The 13,724-nt window shown below is 52.9% G+C and overlaps 1 protein-coding gene across 1 annotated transcript in view; it reads right to left on the bottom strand.

Moving 5' to 3' along the window:
- The window catches only part of LOC144955270 (uncharacterized), a 46,781-nt gene extending 33,587 nt beyond the window's left edge, over positions 1-13,194 (bottom strand). The window contains exon 1 of the mRNA XM_078885548.1: positions 13,037-13,194. Within this exon, the coding sequence (XP_078741674.1) occupies positions 13,037-13,194 (158 nt within the window). The remainder of the gene's footprint in view (positions 1-13,036) is intronic.
- Between the last annotated feature and the right edge of the window lie 530 nt (positions 13,195-13,724).

Genomic DNA, 13,724 nt, shown 5'->3' on the forward strand with positions numbered 1-13,724 from the left:
TGAGTGTGTGTGTGTGGTGTGTGTGGTGTGTGTGGTGTGTGGTGAGTGTGTGTGGTGTGTGTGTGAGTGTGGTGTGAGTGTGTGTGGTGTGTGTGTGTGGTGAGTGTGTGTGTGGTGAGTGTGTGTGGTGTGTGTGTGGTGTGTGTGTGTGGTGTGTGTGTGTGTGGTGTGTGTGTGGTGTGAGTGTGGTGTGTGTGTGTTGTGTGGTGAGTGTGTGTGGTGTGTGTGTGTGTGTGGTGTGTGTGTGGTGTGTGTGTGGTGAGTGTGTGTGTGGTGTGTGTGTGTGTGGTGTGTGTGTGGTGAGTGTGGTGTGTGTGGTGTGTGTGTGTATGTGTTGTGTGTGTGTGTGTTGTGTGGTGAGTGTGTGTGGTGTGTGTGGTGTGTGTGTGTGTGGTCAGTATGGTGTGTATGTGTGTGGTGAGTGTGTGGTGAGTGAGTGTGGTGTGTGTGTGTGGTGTGTGTGTGTGGTGTGTGTGTGTGTGTGGTGTGTGTGTGGTGTGTGTGTGTGGTGTGTGTGGTGTGTGTGTGAGTGTGGTGTGTGTGTGTGTGGTGTGTGTGGTGTGTGTGTGTGAGTGTGTGTGGTGTGTGTGGTGTGTGTGTGTGAGTGTGTGTGAGTGTGTGTGGTGTGTGTGGTGTGAGTGTGTGTGGTGTGTGTGTGTGAGTGTGTGTGGTGTGTGTGTGTGTGAGTGTGTGTGTGTGAGTGTGGTGTGTGTGTGATGAGTGTGTGTGTTGTGTGTGTTGTGTGTGTGGTGAGTGTGTGTGTTGTGTGTGTGGTGAGTGTGTGTGTTGTGTGTGTGGTGAGTGTATGTGTGGTGTGTGTGGTGAGTGTGTGGTGAGTGTGTGTGTGGTGTGTGTGGTGTGTGTGGTGTGGGTGTGTGTGGTGTGTGGTGAGTGTGTGTGGTGTGTGTATGTGTGTGTGTGGTGAGTGTGTGTGTGGTGAGTGTGGTGTGTGGTGAGTGTGTGTGGTGTGTGGTGAGTGTGTGTGTGGTGAGTGTGTGTGTTGTGTGTGTGGTGAGTGTGTGTGTTGTGTGGTGAGTGTGTGTGTGGTGAGTGTGTGTGTTGTGTGTGTGGTGAGTGTGTGTGTTGTGTGTGTGGTGAGTGTATGTGTGGTGTGTGTGGTGAGTGTGTGGTGAGTGTGTGTGTGGTGTGTGTGGTGTGTGTGGTGTGGGTGTGTGTGGTGTGTGGTGAGTGTGTGTGGTGTGTGTATGTGTGTGTGTGGTGAGTGTGTGTGTGGTGAGTGTGTGGTGTGTGTGTTGTGTGTGTGGTGAGTGTGTGTGGTGTGTGTGTGTGTTGTGTGTGTGGTGAGTGTGTGTGGTGTGTGTATGTGTGTGTGTGGTGAGTGTGTGTGTGGTGAGTGTGGTGTGTGGTGAGTGTGTGTGGTGTGTGGTGAGTGTGTGTGTGGTGAGTATGGTGTGTATGTGTGTGGTGAGTGAGTGTGGTGAGTGTGTGTGGTGAGTGTGTGTGGTGTGTGTGTGTGGTGAGTGTGTGGTGAGTGTGTATGGTGAGTGTGTGTGTGTGGTGAGTGTGTGTGTGTGGTGTGGGTGTGTGTGGTGTGTGGTGAGTGTGTGTGAGTGTGTGTGATGAGTGTGTGTGGTGTGTTTGTGTGGTGAGTGTGTGTGGTGAGTATGGTGTGTGAGTGGTGAGTGTGTGTGTGTGGTGTGAGTGTGTGTGGTGTGTGTGGTGTCTGTGTGTGTTGTGTGTGTGTGGTGAGTGTGTGTGTGGTGAGTGTGTGAGTGTGTGTGTGGTGAGTGTGTGTGGTGTGTGTGTGGTGAGTGTGTGTGTGTGGTGAGTGTGTGAGTGTGTGTGTGTGGTGTGTGTGTGTGGTGAGTGTGTGGTGAGTGTGTGTGTGGTGAGTGTGTGAGTGTGTGTGTGGTGAGTGTGTGTGGTGTGTGTGTGGTGAGTGTGTGTGTGTGGTGTGTGTGTGTGAGTGTGTGTGGTGAGTGTATGTGTTGTGTGTGTGTGTGGTGAGTGTGTGGTGAGTGTGTATGGTGAGTGTGTGTGTGGTGAGTATGGTGTGTGTGTGGTGTGTGTGTGTGAGTGGTGAGTGTGTGTGTGTGTGGTGAGTGTGTGTGGTGTGTGTGTGGTGAGTGTGAGTGTGTGGTGTGTGTGTGGTGAGGGGGTGGTGAGTGTGTGGTGAGTGTGTGTGTGGTCAGTGTGTGGTGTGTGTGTGGTGAGTGTGTGTGATGTGTGTATGTGTGTGTGGTGAGTGTGGTGTGTGTGTTGTGTGTGTGGTGAGTGTGTGTGGTGTGTGTGTGTGGTGTGTGTGGTAAGTGTGTGGTGAGTGTGTATGATGAGTGTGTGTGTGGTGAGTATGGTGTGTGTGTGGTGTGTGTGTGTGAGTGGTGAGTGTGTGTGGTGTGGGTGTATGGTGAGTGTGTGTTGTGAGTGTGTGTGTGGTGAGTATGGTGTGTGTGTGGTGTGTGTGTGAGTGGTGAGTGTGTGTGTGTGGTGTGTGTGTGGTGTGTGTGGTGTGTGTATGTGGTGAGTGTGTGGTGAGTGTGGTGTGTGTGTGTGTGTGGTGAGTGTGTGTGTGGTGAGGGTGTGTGTGTGTGGTGAGTGTGTGTGGTGAGTGTGTGGTGAGTGTGCGTGTATGGTGTGCGTGGTGTGGTGAGTGTGTGTGGTGGTGTGGTGATGGTGTGCGTGTGTAGTGGTGTGCGTGTGTGGTGAGTGTGTATGGTGTGCGTGTGTGGTGAGTGTGTGTGGTGAGTGTGTGTGTGTGGTGAGTGTGTGTGGTGAGTGTGTGGTGAGTGTGCGTGTATGGTGTGCGTGTGTGGTGAGTGTGTGTGGTGAGTGTGTGTGGTGAGTGTGTGGTGAGGGTGCGTGTATGGTGTGCGTGTGTGGTGAGTGTGTATGGTGTGCGTGTGTGGTGAGTGTGTGTGTGGTGTGTGTGTGTGGTGAGTGTGTGTGGTGTGTGTGTGGTGAGTGTGTGGTGAGTGTGCGTGTATGGTGTGCGTGTGTGGTGAGTGTGTGTGGTGAGTGTGTGTGGTGAGTGTGTGGTGAGTGTGCGTGTATGGTGTGCGTGTGTGGTGAGTGTGTGTGGTGAGTGTGTGTGTGGTGAGTGTGTGTGGTGAGTGTGTGTGGTGAGTGTGTGGTGAGTGTGCGTGTATGGTGTGCGTGTGTGGTGAGTGTGTGTGGTGAGTGTGTGTGGTGTGCGTGTGTGGTGAGTGTGTGTGGTGAGTGTGTGTGGTGAGTGTGTGGTGAGTGTGCGTGTATGGTGTGGTGAGTGTGTGTGGTGAGTGTGTGGTGAGTGTGCGTGTATGGTGTGCGTGTGTGGTGAGTGTGTGGTGTGTGTGTGTGGTGTGTGTGTGTGGTGAGTGTGTATGTGTGTGTGTGGTGAGTGTGTGTGGTGACTGTGTGTGGTGAGTGTGTGGTGTGGTATGTGTGTGTGGTGTGTGTGTGTGGTGAGTGTGTATGTGTGTGTGTGGTGTGTGTGTGGTGTGTGTGTGTGGTGAGTGTGTGTGGTGAGTGTGTGTGGTGTGTGTGTGTGGTGTGTGTGTGTGGTGTGTGTGTGTGGTGAGTGTGTGTGGTGAGTGTGTGTGGTGAGTGTGTGTGGTGAGTGTGTGGTGTGGTATGTGTGTGGTGTGTGTGTGTGTGGTGAGTGTGTATGTGTGTGTGTGGTGAGTGTGTGTGGTGAGTGTGTGTGGTGAGTGTGTGGTGTGGTGTGTGTGTGTGTGGTGTGTGTGTGTGGTGAGTGTGTATGTGTGTGTGTGGTGTGTGTGTGTGGTGAGTGTGTGTGGTGAGTGTGTGGTGTGGTGTGTGTGTGTGGTGAGTGTGTGTGGTGTGTGTGTGTGGTGTGTGTGTGGTGTGTGTGTGTGGTGTGTGTGTGTGTGGTGAGTGTGTGTGGTGAGTGTGTGGTGTGGTGTGTGTGTGTGGTGTGTGTGTGTGGTGAGTGGGTGTGGTGTGAGTGTGTGGTGTGGTGTGTGTGTGTGGTGAGTGTGTGTGGTGTGTGTGTGTGGTGAGTGTGTATGTGTGTGTGTGGTGAGTGTGTGTGGTGAGTGTGTGTGGTGAGACTCGATGAGTATGGGTCTCTATGAGTGTGGGTCTCTGTGGGTCTCTATGGGTGTGGGTCTCTGTGGGTCTCTATGAGTGTGGGTCTGTATGGGTCTCTATGAGTGTGGGTCTCTATGAGTGTGGGTCTCTATGGGTCTCTATGAGTGTGGGTCTATGGGTCTCTATGAGTGTGGGTCTCTATGAGTGTGTGTCTATGGGTCTCTATGAGTGTGGGTCTATCAGTCTTAATGAGTATGGGTCTATGTGGGTCTGTGTGAGTCTATGAGTATGGGTCTCTGTAGGTCTCTATGAATATGGGTGTCTGTGGGTCTGTATGGGTCTGTATGGGTGTCTGTGGGTCTCTATGAGTCTGGGTGTCTGTGGGTCTCTGTGGGTCTGTGTGAGTCTATGAGTATGGGTGTCTGTGGGTCTCTATGAGTATGGGTGTCGTTGGGTCTGTGGGTCTGTGTGAGTCTATGAGTGTGGGTCTCTGTGGGTCTCTATGAGTATGGGTCTCTGTGGGTCTCTATGAGTATGGGTCTCTATGAGTCTGGATCTCTGTGGGTCTCTATGAGTGTGGGTCTCTGTGGGTCTCTGTGAGTGTGGGTCTCTGTGGGTCTCTATGAGTGTGGGTCTCTGTGGGTCTCTGTGAGTGTGGGTCTCTGTGGGTCTCTATGAGTATGGGTCTCTGTGGGTCTCTATGAGTATGGGTCTCTGTGGGTCTCTATGAGTATGTGTGTCGTTGGGTCTGTGGGTCTGTGTGAGTCTATGAGTATGGGTCTCTGTGGGTCTCTATGAGTATGGGTCTCTATGAGTCTGGGTCTCTGTGGGTCTATATGAGTGTGGGTGTCTGTGGGTCTCTATGAGTGTGGGTCTCTGTGGGTCTCTATGAGTGTGGGTCTCTGTGGGTCTCTATGAGTGTGGGTCTCTGTGGGTCTCTATGAGTGTGGGTCTCTGTGGGTCTTTATGAGTGTGGGTGTCTGTGGGTCTCTATGAGTATGGGTCTCTGTGGGTCTCTATGAGTCTGGGTCTCTGTGGGTCTCTATGAGTGTGGGTCTCTGTGGGTCTCTATGAGTGTGGGTCTCTGTGGGTCTCTATGAGTGTGGGTCTCTGTGGGTCTCTATGAGTGTGGGTCTCTGTGGGTCTCTATGAGTGTGGGTCTCTGTGGGTCTCTATGAGTGTGGGTGTCTGTGGGTCTCTATGAGTGTGGGTCTCTGTGGGTCTCTATGAGTGTGGGTCTCTGTGGGTCTCTATGAGTGTGGGTCTCTGTGGGTCTCTATGAGTGTGGGTCTCTGTGGGTCTCTATGAGTGTGGGTCTCTGTGGGTCTCTATGAGTGTGGGTCTCTGTGGGTCTCTATGAGTGTGGGTCTCTGTGGGTCTCTATGAGTGTGGGTCTCTGTGGGTCTCTATGAGTGTGGGTCTCTGTGGGTCTCTATGAGTGTGGGTCTCTGAGGGGGTCTCTGTGAGTGTGGGTCTCTATGAGTGTGGGTCTCTGTGGGTCTCTATGAGTGTGGGTCTCTATGAGTGTGGGTCTCTGTGGGTCTCTATGAGTGTGGGTCTCTGTGGGTCTCTATGAGTGTGGGTCTCTGTGGGTCTCTATGAGTGTGGGTCTCTGTGGGTCTCTATGAGTATGGGTCTCTGTGGGTCTCTATGAGTATGGTTCCACTCCGGTGGTGGGTGTCCATCTGGGGCCCCATTCAAACCCACAGCGGCCTCGTATCAGCTGACCGAGGAAAGTTGCAAGCGAGAATTTGACGTCACTTGCAAGCTGAGACTGGTATCGTCATGCCCTCCTCCTCCTCCTCCTGATGCCCAGGGGAATGGGTGAGGTTCTGGACTGTGGCTCATGCAGCTGACGATGATGGTGGTGATGGTGATGTTGATGATGATGATGGTGGTGTTGATAATGGGTGAGGTTCTGGACTGTGGCTCATGCAGCTGACGATGATGGTGGTGATGGTGGTGTTGATGATGATGATGGTGGTGTTGATAATGGGTGAGGTTCAGGACTGATGCTCATGCAGCTGATGATGGTGGTGGTGATGGTGCTGGTGATGATGATGGTGGTGATGGTGGTGTTGATGATGATGATGGTGGTGTTGATAATGGGTGAGGTTCAGGACTGATGCTCATGCAGCTGACGATGATGGTGGTGATGGTGCTGGTGATGATGATGGTGGTGATGGTGGTGTTGATGATGATGATGATGGTGTTGATAATGGGTGAGGTTCAGGACTGATGCTCATGCAGCTGATGATGGTGGTGGTGATGGTGCAGCTGACGATGATGGTGGTGATGGTGGTGTTGATGATGATGATGGTGGTGTTGATAATGGGTGAGGTTCAGGACTGATGCTCATGCAGCTGACGATGATGGTGGTGATGGTGGTGTTGATGATGATGATGGTGGTGTTGATAATGGGTGAGGTTCAGGACTGATGCTCATGCAGCTGACGATGATGGTGGTGATGGTGGTGTTGATGATGATGATGGTGGTGTTGATAATGGGTGAGGTTCAGGACTATGGCTCATGCAGCTGATGATGGTGGTGGTGGTGATTGTGGAGGTGATGGTGGTGATGATGGTGGTGGTGATTGTGGAGGTGATGGTGGTGATGATGATGATGGTGGTGGTGGTGATTGTGGAGGTGGTGGTGATGATTGTGGAGGTGGTGGTGATGATGGTGGTGAATGTGGAGGTGGTGGTGGAGGTGGTGGTGATTTTGGAGGTGGTGGTGATGATGGTGGTGATTGTGGAGTTGATGGTGGTGATGATGATGGTGGTGTTGATAATGGGTGAGGTTCAGGACTATGGCTCATGCAGCTGATGATGGTGGTGGTGCTGGTGATGATGGTTGTGGAGTGGTGATAGTGGTTGTGATGATGGTGGTGATGGTGATAGTGGTGGTGATGGTAGTGGTGATAGTGGTGGTGGTGATGATAATGGTAGTGGTGATGATGATAGTGGTGATGATGATGGTGATAGTGGTGGTGATGGTAGTGGTGATGGTGATAGTGGTTGTGATGATAGTGGTGATGATGATGGTAGTGGTGATGATGGTGGTAGTGGTGATTATGGTAGTGGTGATGATGATGGTAGTGGTGATGATGATGGTGGTGGTGATAGTGGTGGTGATGGTAGTGGTGATGGTGGTGGTGATAGTGGTTGTGATGATAGTGGTGATGATGGTAGTGATAGTGATAGTGTTGATGATGGTGGTGATGGTGATAGTGTTGATGATGGTGGTGATGATGGTGATAGTGGTGATGATGGTGGTGGTGATAATGATGGTGGTGATGATGGTGGTGATGATGGTGATAGTGGTGATGATGGTGGTGGTGATAATGATGGTGGTGATGATGGTGGTGATGATGGTGATAGTGGTGATGATGGTGGTGGTGATAATGATGGTGGTGATGATGGTGGTGATGATGGTGATAGTGGTGATGATGGTGGTGGTGATAATGATGGTGGTGATGATGGTGGTGATGATGGTGATAGTGGTGATGATGGTGGTGGTGATAATGATGGTGGTGATGATGGTGGTGATGATGGTGATAGTGGTGATGATGGTAGTGATGGTGATAGTGTTGATGATGGTGGTGGTGATGATGGTGGTGATGATGATGATGATGGTGGTGATGATGGTAATGATGATGGTAGTGATGATGATGGTGGTGATGATGATGGTGATAGTGGTGATGATGGTAATGATGATGGTAGTGATGATGATGGTGGTGATGATGATGATGGTGATAGTGATGATGATGATAGTGGTGATGAAGATGATGGTGGTGATGATGGTAGTGATGATGGTAGTGATGATGATGATGGTGGTGATGATGGTGATAGTCGTGATGATGGTGGTGATGGTGATAGTGTTGATGGTGGTGGTGATAATGATGGTGGTGATGATGGTGGTGATGATGGTAGTGATGATGGTAGTGATGATGATGGTGGTGATGATGATGATGGTAGTGGTGGTAGTGATGATGATGGTGATAGTGGTGATGATGGTAGTGATGATGGTAGTGATGATGATGGTGGTGATGATGGTAGTGATGATGGTCGTGATGATGATGATAGTGGTGATGATGATGATAGTGGTGATGAAGATGATGGTGATGAAGATGATGGTGGTGATGATGATAGTGATGATAGTCGTGATGATGGTGATGATGATAGTGATGATGAAGATGATGATGACGACGAGTGACGCTACAGCCGCTGCCACATTAACATCGCCGTGATTGTTGTTGTTATTAAGGTTGTAGTTGTCGTCAAGGTTGTTAAACTTGTTAAAGATGCTGCTGCTGCTGTTATTGTTGTTTAGGCCGCCATGACGCAAGTCTCCATGGCAACCCCCCTTGCCGGAAACGGAAATGCGGCGGTCGCCATCTTACCTGGGGGGAGGGGTGTTAGCAGGAAGTGACGTACAGAGCATCCCCGATTTGCCCTTAGCAAGATGGCGGCCAGCCAATCGGATGTGACGTCACGACACACATATCTTGCGGCGTCACTGCATCATTTTCTGACGTCACTCGCCTTCACGTGGCAACATCGGCATCTTGCGACCATCACTAACATCACCATCACGAACCATCACCATCATCACCATCACTAACATCATCATCATCATCACTAACATCACCATCACGAACCATCATCATCATCATCACTAACATCACCATCACTAACATCATCATCATCATCACTAACATCACCATCACGAACCATCATCATCATCATCACTAACATCACCATCACTAACATCATCACTAACATCATCATCACCATCACTAACATCACCATCATCATCACTAACATCACCATCATCATCATCACTAACATCATCATCACCATCACTAACATCACCATCACAAACCATCATCACCATCACTAACATCACCATCACAAACCATCATCACCATCACTAACATCATCATCATCACCACCATCATCACCATCATCACCACCATCACCATCACTAACATCATCATCATCATCACCACCATCATCACCATCACAAACCATCATCATCACCATCACTAACATCATCACCATCACTAACATCACCATCACAAACCATCATCACCATCACTAACATCATCATCATCACCACCATCATCACCATCATCACTAACATCATCACCACCATCACCATCACTAACATCATCATCATCATCACCACCATCATCACCATCACAAACCATCATCATCACCATCACTAACATCATCACTAACATCATCACCATCACTAACATCATCATCACTAACATCATCATCATCATCACCACCATCACCATCTCAACAGTCAATTGGCCTCGAGAGAGAGGTTAATTTATTGTCCAATCACAACACAGCAAACCCCCCCCCCCTCCACCAACCAATCAGAGACCAGAACGCGCCTGAGACCAAGGACCAACCAGAGACCGGGGAATCCTCAGCCAATCACAGACCGGGGAATCCTCAGCCAATCACAGACCGGGGAATCCTCAGCCAATGAGAGACCGAAGAAAACCCTCAGCCAATGAGAGACCGGGGAATCCTCAGCCAATCACAGACCGGGGAATCCTCAGCCAATGAGAGACCGAAGAAAACCCTCAGCCAATGAGAGACCGGGGAATCCTCAGCCAATCACAGACCGGGGAATCCTCAGCCAATGAGAGACCGAAGAAAACCCTCAGCCAATGAGAGACCGGGAAACCTCAACCAATCACAGACCGGGAGCCCCCCCCCCCCCCCAGCCAATCACAGACCGCGAATCCTCAGCCAATCAGAAAAGGAAAAACCTCGGCCAACCAGAGATCAGTAAATCTCAACCAATAGAAAGGCCGGTTTCACGCGCATGCAATCCGTTGCAAGCAGCAACCGGTTGCAGGAGGGTTGCACGCAACCGAGTTGAACAAGGTAGGACGCAACTATTTACAGCGGACTATCCACGCAACCGGTTGGGGTCCAACGCTTGCAACTGGTTGCAGTAGACCTGCACTAATTGTCAACTGAAAGTCGCGTGCAACTGCGTGCAACCGGTTGCGGCAGACTCGAAGTTGCCCCGAGCGACGGCCACATCCCGGTACAAAGACAAAGGTCCCGCCACCCCCCGTGTAGCCTGCACAGAGAGGAGGGGCAAGTGCCTGGCCCCGTGGCACTTGCCCCGACAGCACTGGAGGCAGCGGGCTCCTGTAGGAGGTTCCAGGGTGCGGACTGAAACGTCGGACATCGCGCCAAACAAGCCGAGAATAGGGGGCACCCCCCGCTCCCCCCCCCCCCCCGTAGACTCACCACGCAGAGACCCACAGACTCACCACACAGAGACCCATAGACTCACCACACAGAGACCCATAGATTCACACAGAGACCCACAGACTCACCACACAGAGACCCATAGACTCACCACACAGAGACCCATAGATTCACACAGAGACCCACAGACTCACCACACAGAGACCCATAGATTCACACAGAGACCCATAGATTCATCACACAGAGACCCACAGACTCACACAGAGACCCATAGATTCACACAGAGACCCATAGATTCACACAGAGACCCATAGATTCATCACACAGAGACCCACAGACTCACACAGAGACCCACAGACTCACCACACAGAGACCCATAGATTCACACAGAGACCCTCAGACTCACCACACAGAGACCCACAGACTCACCACAGAGACCCACAGACTCACAGTTTGCACGCTACTATATGTATGTATACGTGTACCACTGTGTACACACAATCTCCAATGTTTGCCCGCGTTTGTACACACACACACACCCACCTACCACGTGAATCACCACGCACCCTACAACCCATCCGTATGTACACTCTCACGCACAAAGACAAAGCTCCCCCGTGTAGCCTTAACAAACTATAGGGGCAAGTGCTGTTAGCGAGTAGTAGCAGCCAGCGCTGCCTATGGAGGCTACCGGCACTGTGGCTACACACACAGAGGGGGGGGGGTGGCCAGCACCACCACGCCCGGCCGCCTTTGTCTCTCCCCCAGTGCTGGCGATGTTCACTACACCACCACCACCGCTACATCAGGTACTAATTTGAGGCTGAGTCGACCTAGGGGAGGCCCAGGACCGGTTCAGATAATCGTCACTGGTGGTGTTGGCCGTGAGCGGGAATCGAACTCGGGTCGCCGGGTTCGTAGCGCAGCGCTAAACACTACACTACACACACACAGACACACACACACACACACAGACGTACACACACACACACACAGACACACACACACAGACACACACACACAGACACACACACACACAGACACACACACAGACACACACACACACAGACACACACACAGACACACACACAGACACACACACACAGACACACACACAGACACACACACAGACACACACACAGACACACACACAGACACACACACTACACACACACACAGACACACACACACACACCCACTAACACACACAGCCACTCACACACACACTCACACACCCACTCATACACACAGCCACTCACTCACACACACACAAACACCCACTTATACACACTCACACACACACACCACTCAAACACTCACACACCCACTCAAACACTCACACACCCACACACACCCACACACACTCAAACACCCACTCACACACCCACTCAAACACTCACACCCCCACTCAAACACTCACCCACTCACTCACCCACCACTCAAACACACACACACAGACATCCACTCACACACCCAATGAAACACTCACACACCCACTCACCCACTCACCCACCCACTCACACACACCCACTCACACACACCCACTCACACACAGACAGCCACTCACACACACCCACTCACACACACCCACTCACACACAGACAGCCACTCACACACACCCACCCACCTTCACTCACCTGTACACCGGTCACATTTTCCATATTAAACAAAAAAAATTACACAAATAATTACTCAGCTGGGACCACAGCAGCAGCAGCAGACTCATCATCACCACCACTATCAACATCATCACCACCACTATCACCACCACCACTATCAACATCGCCACCACCACCGACGCCACCACCACCACCACCGCCACCACCCCCACCACCCCCACCACCACACACACACACACCTAAACCCGTGACTTCCCACCACCACCACCACCACCGCCACCACCACCACACTCACCACCACCACCACACTCACCCACACCTAAACCCGTGACTTCCCACCACCACCACCACCGCCACACTCACCACCACCACCACCACCACCACACTCACCCACACCTAAACCCGTGACTTCCCACCACCACCACCACCACCGCCACACTCACCACCACCACCACACACACACACACCTACACCCGTGACTTCCCCCCACCACCACCACCACCACACTCACCCACACCTAAACCCGTGACTTCCCACCACCACCACCACCACCGCCACCACCACCACACTCACCACCACCACCACACTCACCCACACCTAAACCCATGACTTCCCACCACCACCACCACCACCACAACCACCACACTCACCACCACCACCACCACCACACTCACCACCACCACCACCACCACCACCACACTCACCACCACCACCACACTCACCCACACCTAAACCCATGACTTCCCACCACCACCACCACCACCACAACCACCACACTCACCACCACCACCACCACCACCACACTCACCCACACCTACACCCGCGACTTCCCCCCACCACCACCACCACCACAACCACCACACTCACCACCACCACAACCACCACAACCACCACACTCACCCACACCTAAACCCGTGATTTCCCACCACCACCACCACCACCACACTCACCCACACCTAAACCCGTGACTTCCCCCCACCACCACCACCGCCACCGCCACCACCACCACACTCACCACCACCACCACACTCACCCACACCTAAACCCGTGACTTCCCCCCACCACCACCACCACCACCACAACCACCACACTCACCACCACCACCACACTCACCCACACCTAAACCCGTGACTTCCCCCCACCACCACCACCACCACACTCACCCACACCTAAACCCGTGACTTCCCACCACCACCACCACCACCGCCACCGCCGCAGTATTCGTTATAAACCAGCCGGAACAGGAAGAGGTGAAACAGCGCGATGGATGACGCCACGCCCGCCCAGAACACCAGGGGCAGCTGCTGCCCTGCCCGGCCTGCCCCAGCTGCCCTCGCCATGTGCTCCGCGTGCCCCCTCCACCGAGCTGATGTGGAGCGAGCCGGACAGCTCCCGCAGGTGCCGCGCGTCCGCCGACACGTACAGGAAGGCGGTGAGCGGCGCCGTGACCCGCACCGGCAAAGCCAGCGGCGCGCCCCACGGCACGGGGAGCGGCTCACCGGGACAGCCGGGCCGGGCAAGCGAAGAGCCGGGTGTTGCCGGTGGCGGTGTTGCCGGCGTTATCGCCGGTGATGCCCGATGCCGGCTGTGCCCACAGGTGGATGGTGGGGTCACCGTCTGTGAGGTCGTAGTTGTTGTTGTTGTTGTTGTGGACCGCCAAGTTTGCCGTTGACGTGGAAGGCCGGCGGTTGTTGTGGTGGTTGTGGTTGTTGTGGTTGTTGTTGTTGTTGTTGTGTCGTCTGACGGCCAGGCGCAGGGTTGCGGCCCCGAGACGCAGGCCCCGCAGCAGGAAGGCGTTGTGCAGCAGGGACGGGTCGGCCCCCAGCTGCAGGTGCAGTTCACTGTGCTGCAGGCCCGCAAAGCTGAGCAC

The sequence above is a fragment of the Lampetra fluviatilis genome, unplaced genomic scaffold, assembly GCF_964198595.1.
Source record: "Lampetra fluviatilis unplaced genomic scaffold, kcLamFluv1.1 SCAFFOLD_519, whole genome shotgun sequence".
NCBI classification, from domain to species: Eukaryota; Metazoa; Chordata; class Hyperoartia; order Petromyzontiformes; family Petromyzontidae; genus Lampetra; species Lampetra fluviatilis.